At 42.8% G+C, this 16,560-nt stretch overlaps 1 protein-coding gene across 3 annotated transcripts in view; it reads right to left on the bottom strand.

The window, feature by feature from the left end:
* The window catches only part of cd276 (CD276 molecule), a 73,580-nt gene that overhangs the window by 22,192 nt on the left and 34,828 nt on the right, over positions 1-16,560 (bottom strand). For all 3 annotated transcript variants that reach the window (XM_047580528.1, XM_047580527.1, XM_047580526.1), the window contains exon 5: positions 4,041-4,178. In XM_047580528.1, coding sequence (XP_047436484.1) covers positions 4,041-4,178 — 138 coding nt within the window. The remainder of the gene's footprint in view (positions 1-4,040; positions 4,179-16,560) is intronic.

Genomic DNA, 16,560 nt, shown 5'->3' on the forward strand with positions numbered 1-16,560 from the left:
TCTAGGGAAATTAGGCAAAATCCCTATTATTACAGCAGCAGGACGTGCTGAGTTTCCAGATTCAAACTGCCTCTGTACGCAGGGAAGTCTACTCATTGTTTAGTTTCTTCCACGGTGTAAATATGTCATTTGAAAATCAGATTGAATAAAAAGTTCCACATGTGCGTGCATATCATTAGCACACGTCAGATATTACTACGCTGCTCATTCTCAGGTGTTACATTCTTTACAGTTCATCTGCAAATTAATGCCACCGCAACTATGAAGTGAATGTAAAGAATGTGGTGAAACTGTTAATAAGGTGTCTGCGTCTGAGAGAAAAATCCACATAAGCACTGCGGAAAGTGCAATATTGTACCTTTACCTGCTAAAAGAAACAGACGTGTGAGCCTGTTTACATTCCCTGCTTCATTCTACACCTCCAAATCGACCAACATCCCCACCACTGTGGCAGCAGCGGAAACACCTTGGGGGGACAGGGCTTCGATAGGAGAGGGAGGCTCTTTTAAAGGCGCCTTAAAGTCAGGTTGAAGACGAGGCCATGCTCAGAGAAGGGAGTGAGGACTGCCTCCCTTGTACTTTCACTGTTGCAATTTTATGCCCCTACTGGAAGCATTCCAAACATGCGGGGGTAAGAAAGAGGATGGCCATGGCTTAAACACAAAAGCCGGACTAAACACATAAAAGATGAAAGAGTCGGGGGACGGAAACAGCTGCTCAGTGAAGCCAGGAGAATCTTACTGTTCCTCATCCTCCTGCCTTCTGTCCCTGTGTTTTCTTACACAAAAGTGGCTGCAGCCTTACTGCTGGAGCTCTTCAAACACTGCTGTGACAACGGGCCCGATTCAAACATAAACCAAAGAAAACAGCCATAGGTAGTAAACTATACCTGTATAAAAACACTGATAAGTGGCCTTATTAACTCAGTCTTGGGCCATAGAAACAGCAGAACCTCGGTGCATGTTAAGAGCCAAGGCTTAATGACCGATAGTTTTTAAGCCACATTCCTACTAGCAACTTTCTTTTCCCCATATTTTGCTTTGTATGTTATTAGGGATGTAACAACGCATTGCGCGACAGTTAAAAAATCAATGTAAATGTGTGATGATTCAAATCAGCCGATGAAAAATGAACCGCAACGCCCTTTTTAAACAGCAGAGGGCATAATCTAGTTTTGAGTTCACTTGATCGTTGTCGTATGTCACTGTCAGGTATTCAGACTGGAGGAGATATGTTAATCAAACATGTAAATCCCAAACTAGGAACACATGGAAGTTTGTTTATTTGAAGAGATTTTGTTCTTTTGTATTATTCATTTGGTTATTTTGATGTGAGATTTGCTTTGACCTAAAAAAAAAAAAAAAGTCCTCATATGTGGACACGGGGATTATTTCATTGTGTAATATAATAAAGTCACCAACGTGCAATAAAAAATATGTCATACCTGAACATGACTGTGTAAATACAGGATTGCAAACAATGAAGTCCCAACGTCCTCAAATGAGTACGTGCTAATTAGTGATGTTCAAGCTTGTTACTACTGATAGACATTGTTAAATTTTCGCGTCATATCAAACTAGAAAAGTGAAAAAGCATAAACAAAGAAGATTTTATACCCTGTCCACTTTTGTCCTGTGATTGGCTGTTGAATGAACGAATGTACTGACCCTTTGCTACCACTAGATTTAAAAAATAAAGCATCCTCTTATGAGGACAACAGGTCTAAATGAAGCACAATGAAGTGCCACAAACCTAAAACTTAATATCCCTACAGGGTCTCAGGAGGTTAAACATCCAGTTTTTTATTTATTTTTTGTTGTTAAGATAAAAATATAATTTCAGGTGCACTTTTAAGAAGAGGACATATTGCAGAGTATACACTACCTCAGAGAAATAAAAATAGATTCTGTTTAATTTGCTAAAGAGAAAATACAATTTGTAGTTTTTATATATCTACATATTATATGCATTAATTTCATAGTTTGTGTTTTGAAGTTATATCCTGCCTCAGAAATGTACTTTTTTTTGGTCTGAGAAAAAATTAAAGGAATCTTTTTCAGTCATTATTTGTCTACAAGGTCATTGCGAAATCGTGAGAAAACCGTATCGTTAACCTAGTATCAGAAATCATATCATATGTATCGTTACATCTCTATATGATATGTATGTTATCTCATGTGGGTCACGTACACACAGAGCCGATCAATGATAGGTGTTTGCCCGGGGTAAACCTGTTTTACTTGAAGGACACATGTGTGCCACTGTGCTAAAACCCCCATAGGGGAAACACGGCTTCCCTTGGGGGAGATCTGTCCATGTCACTTACACATGATACCCCGAGTGGGCCTGATTAAATCACATGCTTATCTGAATGTAAAATGAGTTCTGAAGAAATGGATGAGTAGCCCTGGATAGGTCAGTGAAAGCTTATATATATGTATAAGGCCTATAGTCATTACGTGAGGAGGGCCAAAGAGAAGGATGAATAATATATATATATATATATATATAAAAATAAAAAACAATAATAGTGAGAGCAGAGCCACGCTGGTGCCGAGACACAACGCTGCCTCTGGAATTGAGCTTTCGCCTCTGACTGCAACACCACAAGCTGCTCTGCTCTGTTATGATACACATTCTGGTGCTCCACATATATTATGACAGGGAAGAAAAATGACTTACTCACTTTCTCCACTTTTACTGACCCTTCCACCCCGGCTGCCCAGACACAGTGAAGTGAGAGTCAACTTCAATCTGGCCATACCAGCGAACACCATTAAAAGATAAGACAACCACAATTAGGTTGCACTTCTCTGCTTCCTGCCCTCCCCACAGCTCTGGATATGTGCATAGAAATCCTATTTTAAGCCCCTCCACATCTGTATTCATACAGTATCACTCTATCAGGAGAATGATATGTGAATAAGTCAGCTTCCCTGCTCTCCGTGTTTGTGCTGGGAAAACACCAAAGGCTCCAGAAGCATCGCTAGCAGGGGACAGAATGGGACTTAACATTTCAATAAGGCGGACAGTGGATGGCCACACAATCAATCCCGCCTCCAGCGTTAGGGCTGCAGGCGAGACAAGCAGCTCCTCCTCCAGCCCAGTGAAGAAAAAGGGACCCACAACCCTCGGAGCCCTTTGCCCGTGGGAGGAACTGCATTATATTTCTGTCTTTCCATTTCATTTGATTTCAGATGTTCCATGGAGCTATTTACTCTTTCCTCTGAGTCTGTGTCACTTCCATATTTATTTTTAAACCTCTGGGCCCTGGTGCAGACACTGGCTGACCTTTATTTAAATGTCTCCTCCACTCTGAGCGGATCTCATTACAGCAGAGCTGGTGGCTTTGCACTATCTATCTCATTTCAAAACTTTTTCTCTTTGCACTTGCGGCGATCCTCAGCCATTCCGCAACGCTAATTACTGGACCCGAGTAATGATGTTCCTCTCCGCCGAAGATACGTGTCCCACCATCCGAGATTCCTGCCTATTCGCATTAAGCGCAACTCCCTCTGGATTCTCAAAGTTCCTTGAGCAGTTAACATCTCATCACTGCTTTCTGCTCCGTCTCTCTCGCTCTCATTGCGCCTCCCACGTGATCCGGGCGCCGCGTCGCAGTTATGCATATCATCTGCTGTGCCACTATGTGAGGAGTTTAAGGAACATCCTCCTGCATTTTAATGAAAGCCCCGAGAGCGTGTGCAAGGGCCTGAGAGCATCATAGGTTATCATCCATTATTCAGCGAGCCCTTGAACTGTGTGCGCAGCAGGCCGACACAATCCAAGTAAAAAAACAGGAGATCGCTTCATCACTTTATCATTTATTTATTTATTTTGTTTTCTTCAAAGCGGCCACCGCTCTCAGAGATACGTTTCAGATTGCCCCTAATGAAGACAAAACCAAATTTAACTTTTTCTGCAACCCTGAGGAAACCAGAATCCGAATGACCGGCGAATCGTGAGAAAACGTGCCAGAGTCGAACGTGCACAGCCGCCTCTCGCCACCGGTGCGCGTCTCCCCCTCCAGTTCACCCTACCTTCTCTCCTGGCCTCCTCGCAGCTCTCCTTGATCTTCCTGCGGCAGACGGCAGCCAGGGCGATGAGCAGCACCAGCAGACACACGGACAGGCCAACAGTTACCCACAGAGCCACTGGGGGGAACGCGATGTTCTGACCTGAAGCAGAAAGGGCAGAGGGATAGAGAGGGCAGAGGAGACAGGGCCTCATTATTCACTCTCGCCGAGCTAAAATAAGAGCGCAACTTTCCCCGCTGCATCCATCACCATTATCCTGCACTTTGACAATTCTGCTGTTAAGAGTTGCTTGTCACAATTTTTTTTTTTAATAATCCACAGCGCAAAATCGCCAGAGCACAACGCGGCGTCGACGCTGATGGTGATTACGGGTCAGAGTCAGGCCATCATCCTCAGGGTGGTCATACGCACTCCGTGTTAGCTTCGACTTTCCGAGACGCAAATGAACTCTTGGTTGATGCGAACGCAATACGAGCGTCTTTACCAGCGTCCAATTAAGACGCTTGAGTCATTCAATTGAGTTCCAGATGGCAGAGTGCTTTACCAGTCGCGTAAGTCTGTGTTGTCGTTTCACCCGAGCAGCATTGGCGCAGATTTCTGGGGATGTTGGCACTAACTGTCCCACCCCCTGCCTTCTGCTACACGTTGCTCAGATGTCAGGAGTTTCTGATGCTTTTGCTTTAATGTTCTATAACTCCTCAACGTGCACGAGATCATTATTATTCCGTCAGTAAGCACAGAGTGAGACGAGAATGACTCTCTCGTGCCTCCACAGACAACAGCTGGCTGGTTGTGGTCAGAAACTCCAGAAATCCTCCTCAAAACCCTATTGTGTTGATTTTGTTGCTCTGGGATTTGCACGATTGTTAACAACCATAACGTGTTAATTGAAACGCTAGCTGGATTTGGTTTCCACAGTTTTCAGTCCTAAGTTGGCTGACTGTTGGCAGCTGCTTCACATTTATCATACAAAGTATGGTGTCTTTTTTTTCAATCTCAGCAAGTTCTGAAAATATATTTCAGAGTAGTAAAAGTAAAGATTTTATTTATACTGCATATTAATATGAATAAAATATGAGTTTCTAACAATGTACAATGTTGCACTATGCTGAAATTGCTTGGCAAACAATTAGACGTCCAAGACAGTGACAGCATCCTGGCAAACTGTAAACTGATGAGAAATAAAAACTGGTCAGCGGGACAAAAAAAAAAAAAAAAAAAAAAAAAGATGTCAGACACTGCCAAATTTCCCTGGGGTATTCGAGCCGAACAGAGGGAGAAGAAGAAAAGGAAACAGCAGAGCCACTAAATAGCTGTGAGCCAGGCTATGGCACACACAGGCCTTCTTCAGAGACCACCTGCTTACGGCGGTTAAAAAAAAAAGAAAGGAAGAAATAAAAAGGCATTGGAAAGACGTAGCGATGAAGCATCTGTAAGGACTTGGCTTCAGCTATGCGTAGAACAGGCAGGGTATGAAACACTCCAGCCAGCCAAGACGGAGGGCAACGTTTACCAGATATTAACGGAAAACATTTCTTTTTTCGTGACAATGTCGTACACGCAGAATTGGCGGACGTGTCAAATTAATTTAACGAATCCGTTGCGAAAGTAGCTTCTTGTGTTTCCTTGGCGTCGCCGGTGCGTACGCGCTTTTCCAGCCAAAAACAAGCTAGAGCGAGATTAACAGACACTGCAGCCTCTGAAGATGATGAATAAGGACGTGTTTGTCTCTCGGATACTTTGATGGCAGCTACCAACCAGGCTCCAAAACCAGGACTAAAAGGCAGCGCACTGTGTCAACCTGTGTATCAAGGCGGGGCACCAATGAAAGAATAGTACAGGTGTGCTGACATTTCATGTTGGGAAAAACATGGCACCAATTTAAATGATCTGGTTTTCGTTAAGATGTTCCAAAGAATACATTTAAACTACACGAGGAGGCACTTTTAGACGCTGGCACAATGAAAAATAAGAAAAGCTCAACAGCGACACTTGAACTCAAGTCCTGCAGAATGAGAATGTTACTCATGTTAACTTATGTTAACTTACAGTGGTACTGGATAGATACATAACCACACACTGTGGTCACGTAGAGACAGATGTTCAAATGATGCACACTGACAGCCTTGTAAATAATAATAATACCGCTGTCTTTTTTGTGCCACCCCCGGGGAGCAATTTGGGGATCAGGTGCTGCCTGCTCAAGGCACCTCAACCACGGACAGGGAGGAAGCAAACCTGGACCCCTTCAGCCCCAAAGCTGCTCCTCTAACCACTATTCCACATCCGCCCCAGTGCGCAAATGTGCCTCTTGTGTTATGTGTTATCTTTCTTGTTTGTTCCTGCCGACTATTTCACGTGGTATATAGTTTTAAATAACCAAAACTACCTCTTTTTGGGAAAGGTTTGTCTTCAGTTTATGTACAAATAATATGTACGTGAATAGCCCAGAATAACTGAGAAGAAGTTCTTCTGGAGGCCATATACCGCCCAGCCCGCATTAAATCAGCCTGTCTGACGTCCAAGCAGCAATTACATGGGTTGCGGTGACATTTCCAAGTCCACAACAGTGATTCGTAATGACTTTGGGGAGCAGGTGGATTTCCCCGTGACTTTTTTCGCTAACCGGATGGAACACTATAAAATTCACAACACATATCTCCCTTAACTTTACTTCAAATGCCGTCATCATCATGAGCATCATGGTCAAATAGGCAAAAAAAAAATAAAATTTAAATGCTAGTCTGCTTACAACGAATTGTAAAATGGAGCTCCTCATTAAACCTGCTTAAAATCTGCATTTTAACTTATATAGCATATTGACAGTAGTGCAAAACTCTGCAAAGCAACTAGCACATGATGTTACTGCTACCCTGTTTTTGTCTTAATATCTGCCCATGATGACTAGTGTATGTTAAATGGAAAGGACACATTAAAAAAAAAAATAATAATAATAAAAGATACAGCATAGACGTAATTGCCACCAAGTCACACAATACTGTAAATTATTATTATTATGTAATTTTAAGGTCATTATAATTTGTTTAATCATATGTATCTATTTCAGGTGAGTTTCCCGTTATATAAGTACCATAAAGACTCTCTGGTGCTACAAAGCAGGACAAACAACCAAATGTCACAGAAAAAGCATCAAAGGCAAAGTCAGTCTTGTCATTTTGATGAAGCTGCATGAGCCTCCCCAGGCTGGTCATGACTGATGACGCTCGGTGGCTCGCTGTCCACTGAACCCCTTCACTCTGCTATATTTAAAGAATGACCATCTGAAAGCCCCTTTGTACGAAGCGCAAAAAAAAAAAAAAAAGAAAAAACACGCATGAGCGAGGAATAATTATGCACCAGCTGTCCGCGTCTCACCGAGTCAGAAAAGTAACGAGCCTGTCTCGCTTTTTGGGACGAGCGAAGGGGACGCCGTGCTCTTTGTTTCCACGATCCTCCTCGTTCTCTTTTTATTCTCACACCTTCCCACCACGCGCCCCCTCCCTCCCTCCCTCCCTCCCTCAAGACAGGCTGATAAAGACAAATGCCATAGTCGGCTATCATTGCAACGCCGGGCCCCGGAGGGCTGCAGGATCATATTTTTCTTTTTCTCTTGTTTGATGATGTGATTTTGTTTTCTTCAGAAATAGATTTGTCTCTAATGGCTCTGTTTACCTATCCTCTCTTTCCCCTTTTTCCCTATTCCCCCAGTGCAGGGGTAAGGATGGAGTGCTCTGGGCTCCACTGTCACATTACCCAGAGTCTGCAGACTTGAGAGCTGCAGCAAACAGGGCAAACTTCGCTTTACAAGCTTGGCGTGGACCTCATCAAAATACCTTAGAAGAATATGGAATATCATTTTAAAGCCAACTTTGCGGTGAACAGCGTCGCGAGTTTCCAATGCCGACTGCATTAAGTTGACTTATTGTAATAACAGACCGAAACACCGCACTCTCATTAAAGTAACTTGTCTATACTTAGAATGAATAGTGTAAACAGTCAGTTGTTGCACATAAAACAATGCGATGGTTACCACACAAAGGCCTGAAGTCATGGTGAAATTCTACACATTTAACCTACTGACAAATGTGTGTTATTCACACCAAATAAAAAATCACGCCAACACACACGATGGTATTGATCACGCAAAAAGCATTTGGCGAATATTAAAAGTGAAAGAAGGACAATGACAGCAGACATTCTGCATTCTGCCACCCCTTATTATAACCGTAGCAGCAGAATCTGTTTCCTGCTCGACTGTTGCGCGTACGCGTTCAAGGACCGGTGGCTCCCGGCGCTCCTGTCATTCATTTTAAATGCGCGCCTGTCGCGTACCGTGGGCGCCTGAAAGGGCCGCGATCCACAGCTGTCTGAACATGCAGAGGTCCCATCTGTCCCATACATTACTGATAAATGCGGTATGTGGACATAATTACAGGAGCACCTGCAACATAATGTAAAATCCCGCGTAATAGCCTTTAGGATGATTTGACTGAAAATGTGCCTGCGAGGCACTGTGTCGACGCCGCGGCGGTTTTAGAGGCTGTAAAATGTTTCTATTACATGGTACATATAATGTGAGTGTGTGTTACTGTGTCCATCCCTTGTAGGAGGTAGAACTATCAAATTTCATAAAAAAAAAAAAATGTAGTAAATGTAATACCGGTCGCTGAAAATGTGCCTTCGATCATTTTTTTGCGACGTTTATTTATGACAGTATATCACCACACTTGACTGCTACTTCTTATACAAGGTGGGGCTGTTTTGTGTACCATAGGAGGCGACAGAAGACCGCTAAGGTAAAAATAGTTATTTAATGGGGGCAGGCAAGAGGATGATAAAACACCACCTCCATATGGAGCCTCCAACACGGGGCGTATCGCCAGTGAGAAATGAGCCTCCCTTAGTCTCTGGAAGACACTATAGGGGACTCGCAAGGGGCCGGCTTAGGTATTGTTCGGGCTTCAGTGAATGAGAGAGCCAAGATTTGCAGGCATTTTTACAAGCCTGAGTGTTTTCTCTCCAGCACCTTTGGTGGAATAAAGTGCTCCTAAGACTCCCTTGCCTGTCATCTCGGTTCTGCAACGTGAAGACAGTGGAAATCAAAGCTGCTTTCCCTCCAACTGTCACCCCAGTTTTACCTGCCTGGAAGAAACCTAGCCTTTTAAGCTGCGACCAAAGGAGAATAATGTCCCTTGACAGAAGGATGGCTCCGGGCTAAAAAGAGCCTCAAGGCTCATTGTAGACAAGCTGGAGGGATGAGGAAGAGGAGAGGAAGAGTCAATTAGGTTTTTCTTTCATTGTCAGGATGAACAACCTGGACTTATTCAGCCAGGTTGAGAAAATAGAGGAGGAGAGTTGGGTTGTATGTAGCGGTGGACTGTTGATCACAGAGGAGCGAGCTGGACTAGGGGCTAGCCCAGGGGTTGAGCAGCAGCAGGTCCCGGCCCCGCTGGAGGGCCTATATGGCCCTGGAGACCGCAGAGGCACAGCCAAGCCCGGGAATGGAAATAGGGTTATATATCTCTCTAACAATGAGCCACACGGCAGAGATAAAGACATTCACTCAGACAATACAGTATGACAGCGGAGAAACTGTACCGCGAATAAGACATAAAACTCAGCGAGACAAAACAGGAGCTCACGTTTAAATCACGTTAACGCCGGCGAGGTGATGGATGCATACTTCCTCGGAGAGTGCAGACAAACTCGGTGACACCGGTGATTTAAACTTCTTTATTTGGTTTCTGCGTAACGCGGCCGATCTCACAGGAAAGAGATTGGCAGAAACAATAACAACAGCGCTAATGGAAAGAGGATGGCCTCTGTGTCAGAGCACGCGGATTAGCCGAAATGAAAAACATGAGCATGAATATTAGGATTACATTGAACGAATGACTTTGAATTTGTTTCAGCTTCAGTTTCAATTATGAGCCTTTATTATCAAGCTCGAAGGTGTCCATCACAGCCGCGGAAGCGTCCCGGTTCGGCCCCAGCATGACAAGCTTGCGACCACACAGGCACACCGGCCGCTCTCGCAATATTTCTAGGAACACCTCTCCTCTCTGGGAGTGGACAAAGATCTGACTTGTAGAGGGGAAAACTCCGCAAAGTGAGATGGATAGTGACAGGTTTTTGCCCCGTCAGCATCTTCGCTCTGAGCCGTCTCTCTCTCTTTTTTTGCATTTCAATAAATAGCTTTCCATCGAGATGCTACCACAGTGTCTTATTGGCATGCAGCGAGGCAACGCGCTTGTCTCTAGGACGACCTAGCGCCTATTTACTTACACAATTTGTCTGACATTATTGCCCTTCCCTTGACGCCATGGGCTTGTGGCAAACACGAGTGTATGATGTGCAGACGTGCACATTAAAACAGAGTAATGGCTCTGCATTTATAGGAATAAAGTTTCTAACAGCCCTCTTTTTTCTCAGCAGGAGAACTATAAAAGCCATCTGGTAGCGGTGGGGGAAGCGGCGGAGGGTGTGGCGGGGACTAAGGTGGATGAGGTAGTGAGTCGGTGAAGGTTGAACGGATGCGGTAAACGGGTGAATGACCGAGTGACCCCGAGTGATGAAAAAAAACAAAAAAAAACAAACAACTGGATTAATGAGTTTTTTGTGGGTTTGTAAGCAAGAAAGCAGTGAGCTGGTGACTACGTGAACGCTGGACTCGGGCTGAATCTCAATGAGGTTCAGCGGTATTAGTCGACTTGTAAGCTGTCTCTCAGACAAATCAGGCTGCTTCTGACCTTTCTCCAGTGGAAGGTTGCCTCACAGTCCGGTGGGTAGTCCGCCTATAGTGCAGCGCTATAGATTTAGAATGATGAGCTGGTGTGGTAAGGTTACCTCTCTCATAAAACGAGTCGGGCTTTAATCTGATTTATCCACAGGTGAATATTCCCTGCTGCCCAGCGGTCACACAGCACGGAGAGAGGTTACAATGAGAAATTGAAGAGGGAGTTCACTTGGGTTACAACTGTCAGGACAATGCTGGATATGAATTTGGGTTCTTGCGGCTTATACTGTTGAATCCATGTATGACTGTACACTGACATATTTGGTATTTTAGGTGTTTATCAAGACATATTCCGTTATTTATTGTTGTTAAATATTATTGTTACACATATATATATATGTGCAAACTGACTGGCTGAAAATCAAACTCTTTATGGTTGACTTGGACAATTATATGTCTTCCTCCTGGAGAGTGGCTGCTGCGAAGTGATTTTCTTGACACAATGAAAAGAATCCTGCAATCACCCACCATTGTTGTCTTCTGTGGATCTCCAGGTCTTTTATTGTTGATGAGCTCACCAGGTACATTTTCTCAGAATGTGCCTGTTGTAGCTGTTGATTTGGCCACTGCTGCTACCTCTGCTGTGGGTTCACAACAAAAGTTTCCAAATGCAAATGCCACACTTGAAATCAACACAGGACCTTTCACCAGCTTAACTGATCAAGAAGTATTGATGGAATATCCCTCATGTGTCCATCGAAGACATTTTGAGTGAAAATAAAAGCTTAAATAAGAAACCTCTGGTGTAGAGCTGTAAACAAGAGTCTTTACTGAAGGACTGTCAACTCTCCCACTCAACCCTTAAGGTTAGCTCTGTGGTAGTTACATGGGAACCAGCAATTTTTTGCTTCAGAAGATTAGCCTAAGTCTGTTTGCAGTCTTTTGAGCTGTCTTCACAATAACAGGTACGTTGAACTTAAAATCGCGCTGGAAGTTAACAGCCTAGTCAAAGGAATGATTTCGGTATCACGCATCAACAAAGAGATTCCAAGAAAGGACAGACATTAAAGATTGACCACTCTAGAGCACTGAAATGGACTTTTGAGCTGGTGCAATAAATATCATACTCACTCATAGTGCTCATATGTTTATTTTACACTCTCAAACATTAATATCTAGTAGATATTAGCAATTGTGTAGTTCTTAAAGGTTTACTGCAATTGGTCCAAAATGGATATATATATGTATATATATATATTAATGTATATTTTTTATGTAAGAAAAACACATCATCCTAAAATTACCATTAGTCTGGTGTAGGGGTGAGAAAAAATATCCCATCGCGATACTTTTTCTTCGGATACAATATCAATTTTGAATGTCTTAATATCGATTTTAAAAGAAATAGAAAAAGTCATGTTCTGTACAAGTGCAATAAACTGGGAATGGATTATTTGGATAAAGCTTGTTGTTTTTTGACTCAATTTGTCCAACGAATTATCACTGTCATCTAGTGTACATATATACAATGTGTATTTTAAGCTGTAAAATTTATCAGTGAACTATGTAGAATATTGCAATGTATCGCAATATCATGATATTGCAATAGCATATCGTATCGTGAATCAAGTATCGTGATATGAATCGTGAAATCCTTGAGAATACCCACCCCTAGTCTGGTGCTAGACCGCCCAACAGATACACTTCTACTTTGTGACATCCAGCTGCCTGTTAATACATCTTCATTGCACGACTAAGATTAAGTTTATAAAAGTGTTAAAAACATTGAAACTAGTGGGTAACAGAACTGACTTAATTATTTAGGTGCACTCTCGGGTGCTTCTCTATGAATTACTACAGCACACACAAGCAAAACTACAATGACGGTGTCTGATTTGGTGGGAGGAAAGGAGGAAGCTAAGTCACAGGTACTTTCAAAGGAATGATTTCAAGTCTTAGTCAGATATGCCGGGGGCAAGGTTAGAGTGAATTTTCTCATCTTTACAGCTGAAGGTAATCCCATACCCAGTAGACTGGCTAATTAACTCAATATACAGCTCAGAGCCAACTGCATGGCTGTCGTGTTAGCAAGGCCGAGGGTACATTACAGGCAGAGGGGTGTGCGAATGTGTAATAGCTCTGTGCTAGAATATATAAACAATGGCCTGGGGTAGAGGTGGCCAGTATAACTGAAATAAACTTCACACCGGTGCAGATACATGCCCTGATGTGGATCTGGCTACACTATTTGTTCTGGTACAGAATGGATTTTAAATGTCACGTCAAAGTGCACCGCGAGCATCAGCTCACTGCGTGTTAACCAGTGAGCATACGTTGCAGTTTTACACTAAAACAAACACACATTTGCATGCGAAGGGAAGGGCGGGTGAGCAAATGGAGTGAGACAGCTCAATAGAGGGAAGCAAACGACGAGGAAATATGTCAGCAAGTGTGAGGAATATTTGGGAATGTCCAGCTCTGACACTAGCAGCTCTGGCACTGGTGTAAAAAGAGAAACCACGATGCAGACACCGTTGGCAGAGTCCCTGCCCTGATGATGAGACAAGTCAGCCGTGGAAGGACATGTTGAAAAAAACAGGGTTTGTGGCACATGACTCACAAGCATTTCGCCCAAATCTAAAACCCTGTACTTGTACTGCAGCTCTTGTGAAAAACTGAAACAAATGCATGCACACACATATAGTGTCAGCTGTACAGAGGGATAAGCTCTTACCTTTCACCAGGGAAACTGATGAAAACACAACTGCGGTATACAAATAGTTAGTTTATGATAACTGATCAAACTCAGGAGAACATGTTCTATTAAAAGTACAAAATATACCGTAGCATGTCATTATTATGAGAATTCAAAACACACACCATCGTGTTAGACCGTGAGGGGATAGGAATGGAAGTGGGTGACGACACAGTCTCACTTCATCTAACACCAGGCAGACTAACTCTCTCAACATCTCCCATGTCCCTCCCGGCCCCGCTGGGGCCTCAATTAAAAACGCCTCTGATGTCTAGTAACTGACAGAGAGTCCATCACTTCTGCACATCCCTCTCCACGGAGAGTGGCATTAAGATGTTGGAGGCAGAGTGAACTATCGATTTACTTTTCCTTTTCTTTCTTTTTTTTTTTTTTGGATTGCTCCATTTCTTCACTTGGCCGTCTTCGGCATGCAGGCTGAACTTTGGAGTAATAATCAGTTTACAGTGTTGTGTTGTCTAAAATTTTAACTAGCTTGGAAAAAAAACGGGGTCCTGTCTGTGCGTATGTTGCTGAGGTTGTGTGTCGAGAAGAATCACTAGTGACAGCTATCAGTGCTAAAACAGACTGCTGGTTGCTTGATAATGCCAAGTAGAAGTAGTAGAAGCTGAGAGTAGAGTGACGTGGACAAATGAGACGCCTGAACTACAGTACATTTGGTTCATCTTAGAGCAGTATTAATTATTGCTCTTGCAATTTGGGGACAGTGCAACAAGCTGTAAACACACATAATATCATCTTAAAAAGCTGTTATGGTGAATGTGCTGGCAAGCGGTTACACAGTCCACATCTTTTAGCACACACACACACACACACACACAGAAAGATGTTAAGATTAGTTTGCAGTAGCACCCTCCACTTTTAGCACCTTTCTTGTCTTTTTCTGCCTGGACTGTTTGGCACTTTAGCGGTTAAATGCCCCAGTAGGTTTAGCAGCTAATCTTTTTTTGTTAACTCAAGGAGATACAGCAGACTTTTTTGCTCTGATAAAACGTGACAGAATTTTATATAAAAAAAAGTACAAACCAAAAACAAAAAAGAAAAGAGTTGAAAGATAGTAGGACGTGCCAAGTCTTTGAGGGGTTGTTGCCATAATGTATAAATATATTCTTTTAACCCGCAGTCAATATAAGATTGTGTATTAATGCAGCTTTAAAATGTAGAAATGTTTTCATGCTGAATGGCCAGCAATCATTGCAGGTATTCCACTAAGATAGAGAGAGGTTATAATGGCCGATCTGACAATGCAAGAGTCCGACAATAATTCCCTGACACACAAATCCTTTGTGAAGTCCTGGCTACTGGACCAGAACCGAAGAACATAGCGGCCCCACAGCCCAAGAGAAAGACTTCTACAAAGTGTGTTTGCTACATTATGCTGGCTTTAATTAATTACTTTAATTAAGTAGTAAATTGATAAATTGATAAAGACCCTTATTTTCCTCTTCCCTCTGCGCACATCAGGAAGTTAAAATAAATATCTTTTGAAACGGTTTCTGTGACTGGTATCAGCATATAGTGCTCTCTGCAATCGGCCACCGGTCTGCAAAAATATTGATTGGCGCTCACCTAAAACTGTTACCCAGAGGTTGTTTTCACGGGGTTATATTTTTCAGTGCATTTTCACATGCTACCAGCATAAAAAAACAAAAAAACATTTTATGTAACTGATAAAGGGCACATATTAAAGCATAACAAGGGCCCATTACACATGAAAGAAGTAACACATAACAGTGTGGGCAAACACTGAATAAAATTCCCACTATTAAAATGACAAACTAACATGGTGGATGAGTCACAACTCCTTTGTGCTTATTCTGATGGCTCATTGCACTGAGAACAGCTTGAAACTCTCTGCAGACACTCGAGGTGCACACCTATTGCTGAAACAAGTCCTGTGTTGCATCAGTACAGTGCGAAGTGGGTGAGAAATATCAAGCAGAATAGGAACTTCAACAAGACACTTATTGAACCATCCATTCAAGTGTTCATTTAAGTCAGTAACACACCAAGCAGATTCGCTAGTCTTTGTGGCACTCTTTCGCTTCTACTTTTTGTCTGACCAAGCTTAACAGGAAGAAGTCCTTGAATGCGGCGCGCTATAGTTCCAAAGCTGCCTCGGCTCCTGCAGTCATCACGGATTCTGTCTAAGACTTTGAAAAAGTAATGCACGGCTTTTGAGCAATCAATGGTTGCTGATGACAAAACAAAGTCAGAGTTCAAATCCACAACAACAGCTGCTGCTTTACAAGGCAACATCTCTGGATATAAAACAATGGATACAAGCTTCAACCTGGTATCACAAAGCCACGTAAGCTCCATCCCAGAAAAAAAAACAAAAAAAACAAAAAACATTAAAGAGCTGCCTGGACCTCTTCAAAGAATCCAAGTTCTTAGTATGCTTCTCCCACTGCAGCATTACTAGGAGAATATATAATGACAGTTTTTTTTTTAAAGGCATGTCTCTGTATGTCTCTGCCTAGGGCTTCTCATTATAAAACAGCATTTCTCATTTTCCTTTGCTGCAGTCTTTGGTGGTTACTGGAGAGACAGATGAATTCTCAAAGCTCTCAAGCTGGGCCGGACTCAAGACTCTGGTGCTGGTCATCTCACTGACGTGAGCCGTTCATCTTATAAATGCAACCACACCTCCACATATGATTGCACGATATTTTTGATTTACTTTAAATGCTAAAGGGTCAGAGGTCAGATTTAGCTACTTAACGCCACTGGTGCTAGGGTCTTATCTGAGGGAATTTCCCAGGGCAGGTACATAGCAGGCGGCGAACTCTGCACTCTCAACATGCGTCTGCTCAAAGAAACAAATATGCATTTGGTGCAAAATGTGAAATCCACTTCTTATTCACTTTAAAAATAATTACGTTTCCTCAGATCTGACGCCCACAAGACATGAGAAACGATCACCCCCTCATTTCTTTCCTTTCTCTGTGGGTCAAAAAGAGTTTGTCTGAACAAGTCGTTCAGGTAAACAAGCCCCAGGGAGTCAGTTCTAC

Source organism: Mugil cephalus, chromosome 3, assembly GCF_022458985.1.
Source record: "Mugil cephalus isolate CIBA_MC_2020 chromosome 3, CIBA_Mcephalus_1.1, whole genome shotgun sequence".
NCBI lineage: Eukaryota > Metazoa > Chordata > Actinopteri > Mugiliformes > Mugilidae > Mugil > Mugil cephalus.